Raw genomic sequence first — 16,925 nt, 5'->3', positions numbered from 1 at the left:
TACCGTCTTTACAATAGGTTTACTTCACAACAATGCAAAGAAGTCCTAAAAAGACAATAACAGCGAAAAACTTTACTAACAACCCCCTATTACTAGACACTGAGCTTAGCTTTTTTAGAAGCTCTTTGTTTCCGCTTTCTATGTTGATATCAGTTTCGTCAATGTTCATTTCAATCCTTACCATCGTCTCCCCTTGATCCTGGATTAAGCCTCCCATTTGTTGCGTAATTTGTCCCATTTCGACAATAGTTCTTTCAATATGTTGAACTTCCTCAAGTCTCGAGGATAAATACTCACTAGTTTGATCAGTTTCTACCAACATCTGTGTTTGATCATATCGGTTTGCTTCCGTGGGAATTGTTATGTTATTGGGAGACGAAGAAGCGACCTTGACTAAGGAAGCCTTTTCATCTGCAACCAAAACAGAGCCTTGTGGAAAACCTTGCCAAGAATACCTTGGGTCGAAACGAAAGTCACTTAACTCTCTTCTTCTATCGCTTAGAAATGCCATGTTTTTGTTCCTTATATCCAAAATGTCCCGAAATTCGGTCGATATATTCTTTAAGTGTTTTTCTAGACTGATGACAGTTTGTTTCCACAATAGGTCTTTATTGTTCCCATGATTACTGAGTTTTCGTTTATCATCAAGATCTCTTATCTTCTCTTTGATAGAAGGAATATTAGTATTTAATTGGATGCAAACTGAATCTACCTTATTGGAACTGTTATCAAATAAGGACTTCTTTCGAAGCAATTTGCTAACTTTTTCCAGCATCAAATACGCATTTTGGATGTCCTCTAACAAAATTTGTCTTGCCGATTGCATAAAATAAGAGTGCTGTTGGATCGGTTGAGGCTTTTTACGAAAAGTCTGATGGAAATTCTTTTCATACATGGAGTGCACTATGGTTTGGAATTCTCGGCTCCTGTTCCTCAGCAATGATGAATTTGCCAAAGTAAAATATGACGAATTGGTTTCCATATCTTTATCAATTAAGAAGTCAGCACTTCTTCCATGCACACTTCATTAAACTACTCTAGAGATAGCGAACTAGCGGCTAAATTTTTAGATAGAGACTTTTCTTTCCATTTAGATTATCTTATATGTTGAGATATGCGAAATTATTTTACATTTTATAGTTTTTTGTTTTGCTTAGTAACAGCAACAGAAATCTGAAACAGAACAGGAAATGAGAACATGCATCATAATACTCGTAAGACTCGTAAGATGAAGCTAGTTGCTTTTGTTTGTTTGTTGAGACTTTTTCATTTCAATTGTATTATATGTTTTATAAAATTATTTTAAATTTTAGATTTTTTTTCCCGATTATACAGTAAATAATTTACTGATTTTTACTGCAATAAAAAAACTATGACAACAGAGCATTTTGAATGATATCTCCGATTTTTGTAAATCAACCTAGTTTATCAAATAGCTTTAATAATACTCTCCGCCAATGAAAAAAAAAAAATAGTAGGATTAAGAATGCGACATATATATTGGTTGCAACAATAGATGCAATCATGGTTGCAGCTGTAGCTGCAACCCATTCAAAGAAGAACCACTTCCCATAACAGCCAAAAGTTTAAAACACGCGTTAAGAAAAAAAAACTGCCAAAAGAAAAAATTGCCATCTGACAGTGGTTCAGAAATGGTAACTATTTTTTTCGTTCACCTTAAAAATAAGATTTTATAACAAAAAGAAAATTATTGTGAATTTGAAAAACACATAATATTCCTTGCAATTGGCGTCTGACCTAAACGAAAACTGCACCCTTGGAATCAGCATGGTCTAAGACCCTAACCGTGAGAATTACACTCCCCCATCTTCAAAAACTAGGAAAATCACTTTTCGGCATTTGTAGCACTGATATGTCTCCCTTTTTTCTTTTCTCACCAGGGCTAGAAGGCTATCAAAACATCATAGAGAAATCTTTAATAACAAAGTTTAAGGGAAATCACCACATCTAGTCACTTTTGTTAGAAAGAAAAAACTACATGTAAAATAAAATCAGCTTTTGCAAAAAAAAAAACTATGTTTTCGTATACAAGATCGTGATTGCAGATATCGCTGCAGCCTAGTAGAAGAAGAGCACAGCCATCGTACAGAAAATACTGAGGATTTTCCCGTTCTTAATTGTGTTGGTTTCAGTAAAGCACCAGCAAACTGTCAACTTTACGAATTAGGGGAGGAGTAAAAGCTCTCTATCCGTTCAATATATGTGCATATCATAAGTTTTAAGTCACTATTTACTTATATTCGTTCTTTATTAGGCTGCATCCAATGCTGCAACCATAATTGGAAAGAGATCCTTTTTAATAATAATTTAGAAATCCAATCCAAAGATTTGCCGACGTCTCATAGCTCTGATAGTGCCTCCAGTGCATATAGCAGCAAAACTAAAGCTAGGATCACAAGCTAGATCCTTCATTTAGATAGTTTAGGAAAGAAACAAGTTTTTCAACAGAACGTAAGGAGCAATATTAAAACTTAAAACAAGCAGAAATTATGAAGTATATGAAGGGGGTTGCCTTCTTCTCAACGCCTCGCTCTTTCCGCTAAAGTTTTTTAGTACTTTTCAAAAAAGCTTCTTATTGTTCCAATTAACAAGAGCTAAGAGCTCATATGGCACTTGTGACAAGGCAGGACGAGCCAAGAGCTCATATAGTATGAGCTCTAGCAAAATCTAAGAATCAATAGATCGATTTAAAAGGAAAATCAGAGGCTTAATGCCGGTCGGAATTTAAAATAAGAGCTCTGAATCACGAGGTCCTTCTAAATATCAAAATTCATTAGGATCCGATCACTCACTCGTAAGTTATAAATACCTCATTTTTTCTAATTTTTCCTCTCCCTTCAGCCTCCCCAGATGGTCTAATCGGGGAAAACAACTTTATCAAGTTAATTTGTGCAGCTCCCTGACACGCCTACCATCGTCCTAGAAAGTCTAAAAAAAGCTCTGAGACACGATATCCTTCCAAACTTCAAATTTCATTAAGATCCGATCACTCCTTCGTAAGTTAAAAATTCCTCATTTTTTTAATTTTTCGGAATTATGTCGCCAGATCCGGTCCGGTTATGTCAGTCACGTATCATGGACTTGTTTTCATTCTTCCCACCAAGTTTCATCCTGATCTCTCCGCTTTAAGTGTTTTCCAAGATTTCCGCCCCCCCCCCCCAATTCCCCCTAATGACTCTGGATCCAGTCGGGATTTAATATAAGAGATCTGAATTACAAGGTCCTTCTAAATATGAAATTTCATTAAGGTCCGATCACTCCTTCGTAAGTTAAAAATACCTCATTTTTTCCAATTTTTCAGAATTAGCCCTCCCCCCAACTCCCCCGAATAGAGCGGATCCGTTCCGATTATGTTAATCACGTATCTAGGACTTCTGCTTTTTTTTTTCCCATGAAGTTCCACCCTGATCCCTCTACTCTAAACGTTTTCCAAGATTTTAGGTTCCCCCTCCCTCCCTCTCCCTAATCGATGCATCCCAATAACAAATACTATGCATAAACTATGGGCTATTTTTACAACTTAAAGATCTTTCCCCTCGGGCTCGGGGGGGGGGGGGTATGCTATATCCAAAGGCATGTTTTTGGGCCTTTAAACTCTGATGAACAAAATGTCTATCTCAAAATTTTAATCAGACAATTTTTGGGGGAAATGGGTGGAAGAGGGGGTCTAGTTGTCCTCTAATCTTTGTGGTCACTTAAAAAGGGCACACAAACTTTTAATTTCCGTATGAATGAGCCCTCTCAAGATATTCTAGGACCACTGGGTCCATACGATCACCCCTGTGAAAAACAAAAACAAACACCCATCCGTGATCTTTCTTCTGGCGAAAAATACAAAATTCCAGATTTTTGCATAGGGAAGCTTGAAACCTCTACAATAGGGTTCTCTCATACGCTGAGCCTATTGGTGTGGTTTTCATTAAGATTCTATGACTTTTCGGTGGTGTTTCCCCTTTTTTCAAAAAAGGCAAATTTTCTCAGGCTCGTAACCTTTGATAGGCAAGACTAAACTTAATGAAACTTATTTATTTGAAATCAGTATAAAAAATACAATTCTTTTGATATATCTTGATATCAAAATTTCGTTTTTAGAGTCTTGGTTACTACTGAGCCGGGTCGCTTTTTACTTACAGTTCATTACCACGAACTATGTGATTCTGCGAAGTTGATCTATCATCTTTTCCTGGCCTCGTTTTGACCATAGGCTCCAAAGTAGATACCACGGAAAAGATAAAAGAAGCCGGTGGTGACTAATATAGATGACCAATATATGATAGCCGGTTGATAGATCGATAGAGTCCAACGCATCAAGAGCAGAGTATCTAGGGAGTTTTCTTGTCAGGAAACATTGGAATCAGTCCAAGATAGAATACGTAGATAATAATTACAACATTGTTTTTGCTTCATTAAAAAGAGAGAAATAATAGATGGCCTAGTTTCGGGCAGTTAGCAGTTTTCACATTAAGGCTTATCGTGTATAGACCTAAAAAACAAGAGCTAAGAGCTCATATGGCACTTGTGACGAGGCGAGAAGAGCTAAGAGCCAAGAGATCATATGGTATGAGCTCTAACAAAATTCTATGAATCAATAGATTGATTTAAAAAGGAAAATAAGAGGCTTAATACCGGTCAGGATTTAAAATAAGAGCTCTGAGTCACGATGTCCTTCTAAATATCAAAATTCATTAAGATCCGATCACCCACTCGTAAGTTATAAATAGCTAATTTTTTCTAATTTTTCCTCTCCCTTTAGCCCCCCAGATGGTCGAATCTGGGAAAACGACTTTATCAAGTCAAATTGTGCAGCTCGCTGACACGCCTATCAATTTTCATCGTCCTAGCACGTCCAGAAGCACCAAACTCGCCAAATCACTGAAACCCTCCCCCAACTCACTCAAAGAGAGCGAATCCAGTACGATTCTGTCAATCACGTATCAAGGACATTTGTTTATTCTATCCACCAAGCTTCATCCCGATTCCTACACTCCAAGTGTTTCTCCAAGATTTCCCCCTCCAACTCCCCCCAATGTCAAACGATCTGGTCGGGATTTGAAATAAGAGCTCTGAGACATGAATTCTTTCTAAAAATCAAATTTCATAAAGATCCAATCATCTATTCGTAAGATAAAAATACCCCAATTTTCACGTTTTCTAAGAATTCCGGTTTCCTCCTCCAACTCCCCCCAACGTCATCGGATCTGGTCGGAATTTAAAATTAGAACTTTAAAGCACAAGATCCTTCTAAATATCAAATTTCATTAAGATCTGGTCACCCTTTCATAAGTTACAAATACCCCAATTTTCAAAATTAACCCCCCTCCCCCTCCAATTCCACCAAAGAGAGCAGATCCGGTCCGGTTATGTCAGTCACGTATCTTAAACAGGTTTTTATACTTCCCATCCAGTTTCATCCTGATCTCACCGCTTTAAGTATTTTCTAAGATTTCCAGCCCCCCCCCCCCCCAATTACGCTTGATCCAATTGAGATTTAAAATAAGAGATCTGAGTTACGAGGTCCTTCTAAATATGAAGTTTCATTAGGATTCGATCACTCCTTCGTAAGTTGAAAATACGTCATTTTTTCTTATTTCTCGGAATTAACCCCCCCCCCCAGAATAGATCGGATCCGTTCCAATTATGTAAATCACGTATGTAAGACTTCTGCTTATTTTTCCCACCAAGTTTTATCCCGATCCCTCCAATCTAAGCGTTTTCCATGATTTTAGGTTCCCCCACTCCAAACTTCCCCCAACGTCACCAGATTCAGTCAGGATTTAAAATAAGAGCTTTGAGACACGATATCCTTCTAAATATCATATTTCATTGAGATCCGATAACCTGTTCGTAAGTTAAAAATACCTCATTTTTTCTAATTTTTCAGAATTAACCCCTCCCCCAACTACCCCAAAGAGAGCGGATCCGTTCCGTTATGTCAATCATGTATCTAGGACTCGTGATTATTTTTTCCACCAAGTTTCATTCCGATCCCTCCACTCTAAGTGTTTTTCAAGTTTTAGGTTTCCCCCTCCAAACTCCCCCCCAATGTCACCAGATCTGGTCGGGTTTAAAATAAGAGCTCTGAGCCACGATATCCTTCTAAATATTAAATTTCATTGAGATCCGATCACCCGTTCGTAAGTTAAAAATACCTCATTTTTTCTAATTTTTCAGAATTACCCCCCCCCCAATTACCCCAAAGAGAGCGGATCCGTTCCGATTAGGTCAATCATGTATCTGGGACTTGTGCTTATTTTTCCCATCAAGTTTCATCCCGATCCCTCCACTGTAAGTGTTTTCCAAGATTTTAGGTTCCCCCCTCCAACTCCCCCCAATGTCATCAGATCCGGTCGGGATTTAAAATAAGAGCTCTGAGACACAATATCATTCCAAACATCAAATTTCATTAAGATCCCATCACCCATTCATAAATTAAAAATACTTAATTTTTTCTATTTTTTCCGAATTAACCGGCCCCCCACTCCCCCCAGATGGTCAAATTGGGAAAAAGACTATTTCTAATTTAAGCTGGTCTCGTTCCTGATACGCCTGCCAAATCTCATCGTCCTAGGTTACCTGGAAGTGCCTAAAGTAGCAAAACTGGGACCGACAGACAGACAGACAGAATTGGCGATTGCTATATGTCACTTGGTTAATACCAAGTGCCATAAAAAGTCTTCATATGATTCTTTCTTTGCGTCGCTTTACTATGATTTTTAGTGACAGTAAGCTACCATAAGAAAAGAACGAGTAATAAAAGAAAATGAACGAACTATTTCGACTAGATCACAGGTACTTCAACTAGTTACGATATTAGCCTCAGGTTTGCAATCAGAAAGCTCAGAACTCTTAATAAGCCAATGTTGATGGAAGAACAGTGCCTTTTGTGGCATCTGTGCTTTTCAAGACATTCGTACAGTGATTTTATGAATGTTTTGTGACTAACATTAAAATGGAGTTAGAAGATAAGCAACAGCGAGAATCAAAACGTGTCAGAACTGAAAATGACAGCAATGAGAACTAAAATGATGATTTTTTTGGAACCAACGGAACTATCAAACGTAATAAGATCAAGAGAACACCCCCAAACAAATTAAATTCAAACCTGGTAAAAATCAACAACCTGGACTATCAAATGAGACAAGACCCAAAAAATGAGAAGTTACAAGTGTTATAAATGATAATTCGTTGGAAGAAAATGAAATTTTTGTCCCACCACATGAATAACGACCTTAGAATTCATACGGACGTAATCCAAGAACCTGATTCTGCATCAGCCTCTGTCAAAAAGCAAAGGTAGCCGATTTCGAGGCCATGCCCAGTCATTACTACGCAACAGGTCTGTCTGTATTGATTCTCATTGTCATTCATCTTGTAACCGCAGACAATATGAGCCTCTTCTTGATGCATTAGCATCACCATAGGTTAAATACAACCACCAAGGGAAAAATGCTAGTTCTTTCTTAAAGTTGTGACCTATTTAGATCGTTTTTGCGTCCAGAAACGTCAATTCGCCAGTCTTAAGAAGAAAGTAAACCGTGTAGCTGATATCGAGGTCATGCCCTGTTATTACTACGTGACACGCTTGTCTACTGATTTTCATTGTCACTTATCTGGTAACCACTGACAATGTGAGTCTCTTCTTGATGTCCTGGAGTCATCAAAGGTTATATACAACCACCATGGGAAAAATATAAATTCTTCCTTAAAGTTGCAGCCTTTATAGCTTGTTTTTAGTGGCTAAAAATGTCAAAATGATAGTTAAAGGAAAAAAAAAACCTTGTAGTCTATTAAACGATGTAGTGACACGCGTTGTACAGAGCAACCTCCAAATGAGTAGATTTGTTTACTGCTCTGTCCTAGGGAAAACAGAGGGTCAGGTTTATTTGGGCCTCTAATGTGCAAATATATAGCCCAAATTTGTTTCTAAAGTATTATGTTTTTATCTTACTGGTATATTTCATTAGGATTAAGCGTCAGAGAAACAGACTCTATTATATAGGGCGTATATCATAAGAGTACTTGAACAAATTTTTAATGTTTTTTTTTTAATTTCAAAACCTCTCTTCTGGACAAAAATCCTGGATACAGCCTTGGCTATCAGTGAAAAAAAATCAATTGCAATCGTTTATAAAATACTAGCTGTTGGGATGGCGCTTCGCGCCACCCCAACACCTAGTTGGTGGGGCGCTTCGCGCCCCCTCAAGCCCCCCCGCGCGCGTAAGTCGTTACGCGCCATTGTAGTTGTGTCCCTGTGTCCCACCTGTGATAGATAGATTTATATATGTGTTTCAAACTACGTAAAAATTGCGAATATACAACATTCTTGGCTTTCCCACTACTGGGAGCTTTCCGTTGGTATCTTTGAAGATGGTAGGTTGGCCGTCGACTGACTTACCCTGTTTTCGACGTTCAAATACTTTATTTTTAGTATTCCACGTGTAATACGAAGGCACTTCAGTATACAGCAGTTTTTTTGCGAAAGAAAAAGCTGTTAATTTTGTATTCGATGGATTCAGGGCTCTTTGTTGCACGTTGGTTTCCGAGAAATAAACACGTTGACCATTCTGTAAATGTACCGCTAAGTGAACAACAGCTGGACTACGTTCATGTATCGGAAATGAAAGAATTCGCCAAACAGCTTCATTACCGCTTATGTATCTTCCAGCCTGATATTGTACGATTTCGTCGAAATCTTTGATTTCGGGCTGCAAGCCAAAAACTGCCATGTCACTGCCTTTGTTGACGTATTTACATATGTATTTGATTGCCTTTACGGAGTTACAGTATTCAACGTTTATGTGTGCATTAAATGTTTTTGATAATAATGGGGAATATGGAACAACCCACTGGTTATCTACTTCGATGGTGGTACCGTTACGCTTCTTTATTATTGCTGTTTTACCGCCATCTTCAGTAGATCTTCTTCTATATTGTGGGTAACCATCATTGCCAGTAATTGTGTTGGATACTAAAAGTCGAGGATATTGCTTTGTGCACCTTCCTTTGGCCATGCATGGTGAATTTTCGTTCAGTGCACCGCAAGGTCCATGTATCATATTTTTTACAATAATATCATGTAACCCCTTATCGACATTTTTATCAGGTATTTCAGCGGAAATCACATCATCAATTTCGTTCGAAGTAATTTTTTTATGTAGCCAGATTAGTATATGTGCGTGTGGCAAACCTCGTTTTTGCCATTCCACTGAGTACATCCAGCACCGCACTGACCCAAACACTTCAAGTTTTACTATGTAGTTTATCAGTGATTTCAACTTTTGCCGGAAGACACGGGCCGTAATGTCATGCCTATGAACCGCCTATTGTCCTTGAAGTAAAAGCTGCAGTATCTCGTCCCAAGATTGATTACATGTATTTAATCATGTATACATTGATTCATTGATTCATGTATTGATTATAAATCTGGACGACCATAGAGACGAACATACGCAATAGCATCTTGAGCATATTCATGCATATGACGGGGACTGCCAGCATATGACGAAGGTAAAATTGTTAATCTTCCAACGTTTGTGGTATTACCGTCATTTATAACTGCATGTCGCAAATGAATGTATTGTTCAGAGCGGAGCTTGGTCTGATTCAGGCGGATATATAGCAAACGTTCTGATTCAATTTTAGCATACATATCAACGACAAATTGGTGAAACAATTCACGGCATTTTAAAATATAATTTTCTTCATCCTGCCGAATCATTAGTCTATAGGAATAATAATGCATTGCACTGCATTTCTTATTCATTTCTTTGTTGGTGGCTGGATTCATCAATGTAATATTAAAGTGATAGCCGTCGGCTCCATCCCAAAAAATGATAGGATATTGTAGGGCATCGTAGCATCGATGAGTTTCAGCAATTCTTAACAACTGAGCGTTTCGCTTATGAAGAATAATATCTCGAGGTAAAAACTGATCACCGACCATAACGATTGCCACTTCGTCGATAGTTGGAGCATTGTATCTACGCACATGTTGGCCAGGAGGCGTTTTGTCAGCGGAAATAACAATTTTATGCGTATCAGTAGGCATCAAATCGATGGCTGTTTTGAACAGACGCACTAAATTATTATTTTCGTGGAAAAGATGTTGCAATTGGGAAACGATTGTCCTTTCAACGTTGGGAGAAATTTCGCAACGTGCATTCAATTCAGAATTTCTATCACTGATGAAGTACAATTGTAAAAATTTATGATTCTCGCCTGAGAATGGTAGAAGAGACCCTGCTCTATGATAAATTTGCCCTTTTACTTTGAAAGTAGACATAAATTGATCTGGATTTTAGATTTGGGCTCCAAACGACGTCATTTGGAAACATGAGTTGTATTTTCTGATTTGTGACAAAAAACGCTTAGATTCTGACGTAGTTCCAGTAAGGAAAGTCTTCAATGGCTCTGGTGGTGCAGCCAATAGAGGAAGTTTAACTTTTCCTGAGGCGCAACACATTCCCATTGTTTCACCATTGAATTTCAAGGCCTTGCAATACGGACAAATTTTAGACATTGTCCCGATTTGAACACATCTACTCAAGCTATAATCATCGACTGGGCTGTACCTGAATGCCAGGCGATAACTTTCAGGTTGCTCTGATTCCTCGGCACGCTTTCTTTTCTTACTTTCTCTATCAGCAGCAAGCCTGATTTCTTGCTGTTCTTGTGATTCCTCGGCACGCTTTCTTTTCTTACTTTCTCTATCAGCAGCAAGCCTGATTTCTTGCTGTTTTTGTGATTCCTCGGCACGCCTTCTTTTTTCACTTTCTCTTTTAGCAGCAAGTCTGCTTTCGCGTTGCTCTGGTAGTTCCTCGGCACGCTTTCTTTTCTGACTTTCTCTATCAGCAGCAAGTTTTTTGGCATAGACTGTTTGAGCATCTTCATCGGCTTTTGCCATTGTAAATTCATCAGTCATTTTAAACTTAAACATTAATAGATTTCTACGTGAACATATATGTCTTAAATATCTTTAATGACGTCACCGTCATAGCAAAAATGACGACAACTAACTTCATGACGTCAGTCGACACAGAAACATGACGTAACCTGACAGACACACAGACAGACAACTTATTTTTATATATATAGATATATTGAACACAGCGCTAGTGTCCTTTTTCAGCAGTCAAAAAATTTCGCACCCTATGGCACAAAAAGATACTAGTTCCAAGAGTACACTCCCACGCGGTCTTCATGTCATTATTCAAAGTTAATTGGGCTCTATAAGGTGTTGTATGTTAGTAAGTACTTGCTTTTCGATTTTTTCTATTCTCAAAAACAAACTGAACAGACAGTTTTGCCGTTTTTAAAGAACAGACGTTTCAAAACATGGTTTACATCCTTTAAAGCATAACTTAACCTTAAGCAAAAAGTATCAGGGGGAGCACCTGCCTCAAATATACGTAATTTCTGTGCAGTCTTAACGTCTTCACTTTAATGTATAGAAAAAGCTTGCTTTCTCTCTCTCTCTATTTTGTAAGCAGAAAATCGTGTTAGATCAGATAGTGTCGCAGCAAAAATCATTTTCCCATAAAACCAACTCCTCTCCCTTTGGCTTCCCTACTGCAATGCGTTTCTTCAACAAAACATACAGTCTGAGTCTAATGGGATGTCCAGATTTTGCCTGAGAAAGCTCACTATTACGACAGGCTATCTAATAAAAAGAATGTTCTCCAGCAAATAGGGAGAAAAATTAGATCTAATCTGTAAAGGAGCAACATAAGCAACTTATTTCTAAAGAATGTAGGGTAAGAAAATTAGAGATGTCTAAAGAATCGATAAAACTGGGCAATCTTGTCCAAACCGTCCACACCTCGTGTTTGCTAATTTTGGCAACATTCAGTGAAGTTTGTTGCACAGAAGGACATATTCAGGGGGGGGGGGTAACCCTTCTTGTCTGACTCGTCAAAACGTAAACAAAAATGTACATAAACAAATTTTGATGCATTTTTTAAAGATCTTTTTACAATCCAATCTTTTGGAAAAAACACCCCCTCCCCCATTAACAAAATCCTGACTACGGCATTGGTTCATTGAATGGTGCAACCCAAAGATACAAGATATTTAAGACATTTGTGCCAAACAATTATTTACAGGCGCGAAAAATGTTTTGTATGAGCCGTGTTACATTCATTATAAATCGTTTTTTTTTCTATTTAAAAGCTTTTATTGAAGCCCTTAGAGCATCTCTGAGGTGCGATGCCTCACTCATTTTTTTCGACCTTAGAAAAAGTATTCAAATTACTTTTGGGAATACGTGGTGCGCTGGCAATTTTTAAAAGAATATTGCTAGTTTTAGTTCATTTAATTCTGGTTTATTAATTGATGTTCTTGCTAGTCTATTAATTGTAACTTTACATTCAAAATAACAACATTTTGAGGGTGCATAGACATAAATAAAATGTTGTCAGAAATTGTATATTATTCATAAAAAGGATAAAGGATAAAGATCCTCCTGAGCCATTGCTGGCACATAGGGCTTCGAGTCGATATTTTAGTTGCTGAGTTTTTTTTGTTTTTGTTTTTTTACAGGGACAAGTAGCGAGCTTGTCGCCCAACCTTGCTTCAACGGGGATCAAACCTGGGTGCTCCGTATTGCCAAGCAGAGTATCAACCACTGCGCTACAACAGGTTATATTTTTCAAGTGGGTAGAACATACTGTGGTCAATTTGCAATAGTTGAAATTGACAGCTAAATGGGGAAAACTTCCAGCAGGTGAATTCTCTATATCAGCACCAAGTTAAACACCTCATCCTCGATTTTCACCATTTGAAAGAATGTTTGGATTTAATTACAAGACAATAATTATTAAAAATCATGAACATTGCAATTCTACAGTAAATAACGCGATTTATGCTCGAAACGTGGACAAACTTTTCCACGTTTTTGGAGTTTAGAGTTTTGAGTTTTCCACTTACTTAGACTTAGATCTTCCAACGCCAAATGGCGCATAGGGCAGCAACAATTAACTTCCATTTCGGACGATTCTGAGCCAGAGACCACAGCTAACTGAGGGATGATCGTATAACTCTTGACTAATCTTCACAATCTTCACCTGAGCGACCTATGGTGATTTGCTGTCTACTACTCTTCTGGAGGCCCAGAGGAATCCAGGACCAAACATCATAGGGATCCTTGTCTGGTTGGAGTGAAGTGGCCCTCGGTATTGCCACCTTCTAAGTTGGACTTCAGGCATTGATAAAATCAGGATGCCACTTGAGGGAGGGACAGGTCACCTATCGCGCATTCCAACAGAAAAACCAACCAGAATACCTTCTGAGAATGAGCCCCTCAGAGAAACCTGGAAGCTTCCTCCTATCAGGATACGGAATAAACTCAGTCATATCCTCTCAATGGTCGGTAGGAGACATGAAGCCAGTTCACTGGCCAGAATAGTTAACGTTGGAGGTGAAATCGTAAATTGGATTATGAGCAGGATCATTAAGTCAAGTAGGAAGGACAGAATCCAGGATATTTTGGTGAAAATCGTTTGCACCCAAAATCTAAATAACTGAGCTTTCATTTATGGTGACAGCATTTGGTTTACTTGAGCAAGGGGACGTCAAAACTAGGGTTGTTATGGGGCAGGGGGTAATAAGTAAAAAAAAAAACTCCATCGCTTCAATTGTCAATATTTATTCACAGACTAACAGAGAATCTTCAGACGCTTGTTTTCTTTTATTTGTATCTTAAAGTAGAACCACGTGTTTTCGCTCTTACATCTCCAGCATCCCTAAATTCAGTACTTAGCCTGGAAGCATAATCAGTTTAAAGTAAGTGACAATGTAAACCTTTTCTCTGTGTTATTATTTACATAAGACTATTTACTTTTAAGCTTGCGCTAAGCTGAATGAAGCCACATACTTTTATCTAGATTTTACAAGACACTTCAGCGTTGAAATGAAGTTGCGATTGCTATTTGCACGGTTCTGAAATTCTAATCATATAATTTTCCTATTTAGAAAATGTTATTTTGGTTTCTTTCTTAATTTGGAATTTCAGTCACACCTCTTCTAGAAACAGCTGCATCGATTGAACCGATCCAGGCAAGGAACTTTATTACGAACCAACAAAACTGCCACATTTGTATCCTTTTCAAAAGTACGCAGGGAAGAAACTTTAAGAACCTAAATTAAGATTATTTACCGAAAGGAAATATAATGGTAGATTCTTTCAAAGAAAGTTAACACGTGGATATTAAGAAGGTGAGTTTTCAACCTTCTATCATCCATGATATAGAAAGTCATCCTTTTTTCAGATGTCCAGCATTTGAAAACTGACTTAATGATCTTCTAACATGACATGTGGTAGCAGTGGTGATCATTCTAATGATGAAATTGGAATTTGTCAGTTGAGAAAGTTTGAGCAAAACAAAATTTTCTGGTTTAATATCATATTATAAAGGGTGTTAAAAAAAATGAAAGCCATGGGCTATAATCGCTATAGAAAAAAAAATCAAATTTTATGCTACACATTACCGAAGAGCACAAACTTAGCAGCGATGAAAAAACCAAACAATAATTAGCCAAGCACTCAACACTGTCGTGACGGGCAAAAGTGCTGTAACAGGTCTTCTAGAAACGTCTTTGTCTTTAGAATCCTTCTGTGGCTCCAAAGACGCCCAAAGTATTGGATAAAAGTCTCCGATTTTCACCGTGTACTGCTGCCAACAAGAATAACTTCTCACTTAAATATCAAGAACTAATGGTTTTACATAAACACGTTTTGAAGTTTGATTTCAAAAAGAAAAGTTGATTAGATTCAAAATTTTAAGGGTAGAACCAAATATTTTTTCGGATGGAATGTTATGCTTCAAAACTACTGTTTTCAGATCCAGTAGGTTACTCAATTTTGACGGCATATATTTTCAGAAATCGTTCCTATACAAAGTGGAGAGGAGTCTCACAAATATCACCAGGAGAATTCCTCCGTCAGTCAACATTTCGACTCCCTTATCCATGCGACAATGTCCCTTCTCGCTGCTAAAGGAGATATAAATTGTTGCACCAGTAAGGCTTTTTGAGACATGTATGCACGCCTTCAATTCCGTCATAAGATTCCAACTTTCAAAATACAAGGAGTCGATCCCCCAAGCTAGAAGAATCCCTGCTTGAAGAGGAGCCCGCCAAGGTGCAGTTTCTTCTCCCGTTCTATTCAACATTAATGTTGTTGATCATCAAGAAAATGTCCATCTTCCTACATTGCCAATGGTATTAATATCTCTTTTGTCTCATATGCTGATTCCCACACATCTCTTTCAATTAATTGGCCCTTCCTCACATTCTGTATGTTGCCCATTCTGGGGAGACTTTATCAAGTTTGATATAAGACAAATACTCATGTTTCTTGAGGTTCGTTAAGTTTGGAGAAACTGATCCAGAGGAAGCTGTATCTTTGACAAGCAGGAAAAGCAATGCAATGACAGTTAATCATCCTTGATAACCGGAACTAATGCGTCGCGTGTAGTTTATAATTGTAAGTTTGTATATAATGTATTTATGCTTTCGCCATTATTTGTTGTTCATGTTAGCGTAGTGTATAATTATTTGACATTAAGTTTTTTTTCTCTGTTGTTTGCAGTATTACTTAATAACGGGGTTTTCAATAAATAACAATAAACCGAAGTTTTTTTTTCAAATCAAAGAATGCGAAGTAGAATTTTTTTGGCAGAATTGTCCGCAAGAAATTTTTCAAGGGGAATCTTCAGCCAAAATAGAATTGTCCGGGGGGTTTTGCGTGGGAGGAACTTTCAATGGAGGGGGAACAGGATTTCAGGTATTATTTGAAAAACGATCTAAAATTCAATTTAAATTTTTTTCAACTGAAAGTAAAGAGCAACAATAAAACTTAAAACACTCAGACGTTATTTTGTATATGAGGGGGTGTGTCCCCTCCTAAATACCTCAATCTTTACGCTTAAGATTGAATTTTTGTCCTGACTCTTTAAGAAACACGAGGGCCATTTAATTAGAATAAGATACTTTTGAAAGTACTTAAAAACTTTAGCGTGAAGAGCGCTGATAAGTACTGAGGAGGGGGCGATCTTCCTCAAATTTACCTACAGTTAGTTCAAAATTTCCTTCCCCCCCCCCCCGGTTGTCTGTGGTTGTCCCTTTTCCCCTGAGAAGTGACCACGCTATGAACTGCAAATTTTTATATTGTTCAAAAGTTTCTTGCGACACCAAAATGCGAAATGTAAGTTTAGAAAACACATTCAAGTAAAACAAGTTAAAACGAGTCTTTGCTTGCATAGAAAGATAGAAAATACAAGGTTTTCGGTCCTCCAGTCGTTTCTACATAGACTGAGCTAAGTATGATAATCCCAAAAGGACTGTTTGTGTCAGGCACTTTAGGAAGGGAAATCAGATTTATGAACGACATAATTTTCAGTGAGACGTTCCAAACACTAGTCGAGGATAGGGGGGAAAAGCTGATTCAGTAGGCAGTCGACCAAAAAAAGCACAAACAATTTGTGGGGAAAGTCCTGGAAACTTTTCAGGAACAAAATCAATAATCAAGACAAGAAATGCTTTCCGCTACTCAAGTATGGTAGCCTTTTATATCTACATACATATCATTATTTGGTTATAAAGGATAAGAAACAAATTTTCGTAAGAAATAATTGATTCTTGAGAAGATCAACACCATTATAAACTAATTAATTTAATATATATATATATATATATATATATATATATATATATATATATATATATATATATATAACGATTGCTTGCGTTGCTTAATTCAACCGATATTAAAGACTTGAAAATAATAAAGACTTAAAACAAAAAAATAAAACGATAACAAAGCCAATGTGTAATATAGATATTTCAGTGGGCATAAGCATTGGAACATTGCAGGTTGTTACCAAATTATATAACAACACAATTAAAAC

At 37.5% G+C, this 16,925-nt stretch overlaps 2 protein-coding genes across 2 annotated transcripts in view; both read right to left on the bottom strand.

Moving 5' to 3' along the window:
- Positions 1-16,925, bottom strand: part of LOC136028872 (amyloid-beta-like protein) — a 157,614-nt gene that overhangs the window by 118,970 nt on the left and 21,719 nt on the right. The gene's annotated exons all lie outside the window — the stretch shown is intronic.
- LOC136028871 (syntaxin-5-like) lies at positions 3-3,151 on the bottom strand. Its single transcript, XM_065706813.1, has one exon. It carries the CDS (start codon positions 980-982, stop codon positions 20-22), a length of 963 nt encoding a protein of 320 aa, XP_065562885.1. The 5' UTR covers positions 983-3,151; the 3' UTR covers positions 3-19.

The sequence above is a fragment of the Artemia franciscana genome, chromosome 7, assembly GCF_032884065.1.
Source record: "Artemia franciscana chromosome 7, ASM3288406v1, whole genome shotgun sequence".
NCBI lineage: Eukaryota > Metazoa > Arthropoda > Branchiopoda > Anostraca > Artemiidae > Artemia > Artemia franciscana.
The sequence above is the reverse complement of the archived record's forward strand: the minus strand, read 5'-3'. Positions and strand labels throughout refer to the sequence as shown.

Excerpts from the sequence above, each read along its gene's own strand:
- LOC136028871 (XM_065706813.1), bottom strand. The coding sequence starts at position 982 with ATGGAAACCAATTCGTCATATTTTACTTTGGCAAATTCATCATTGCTG.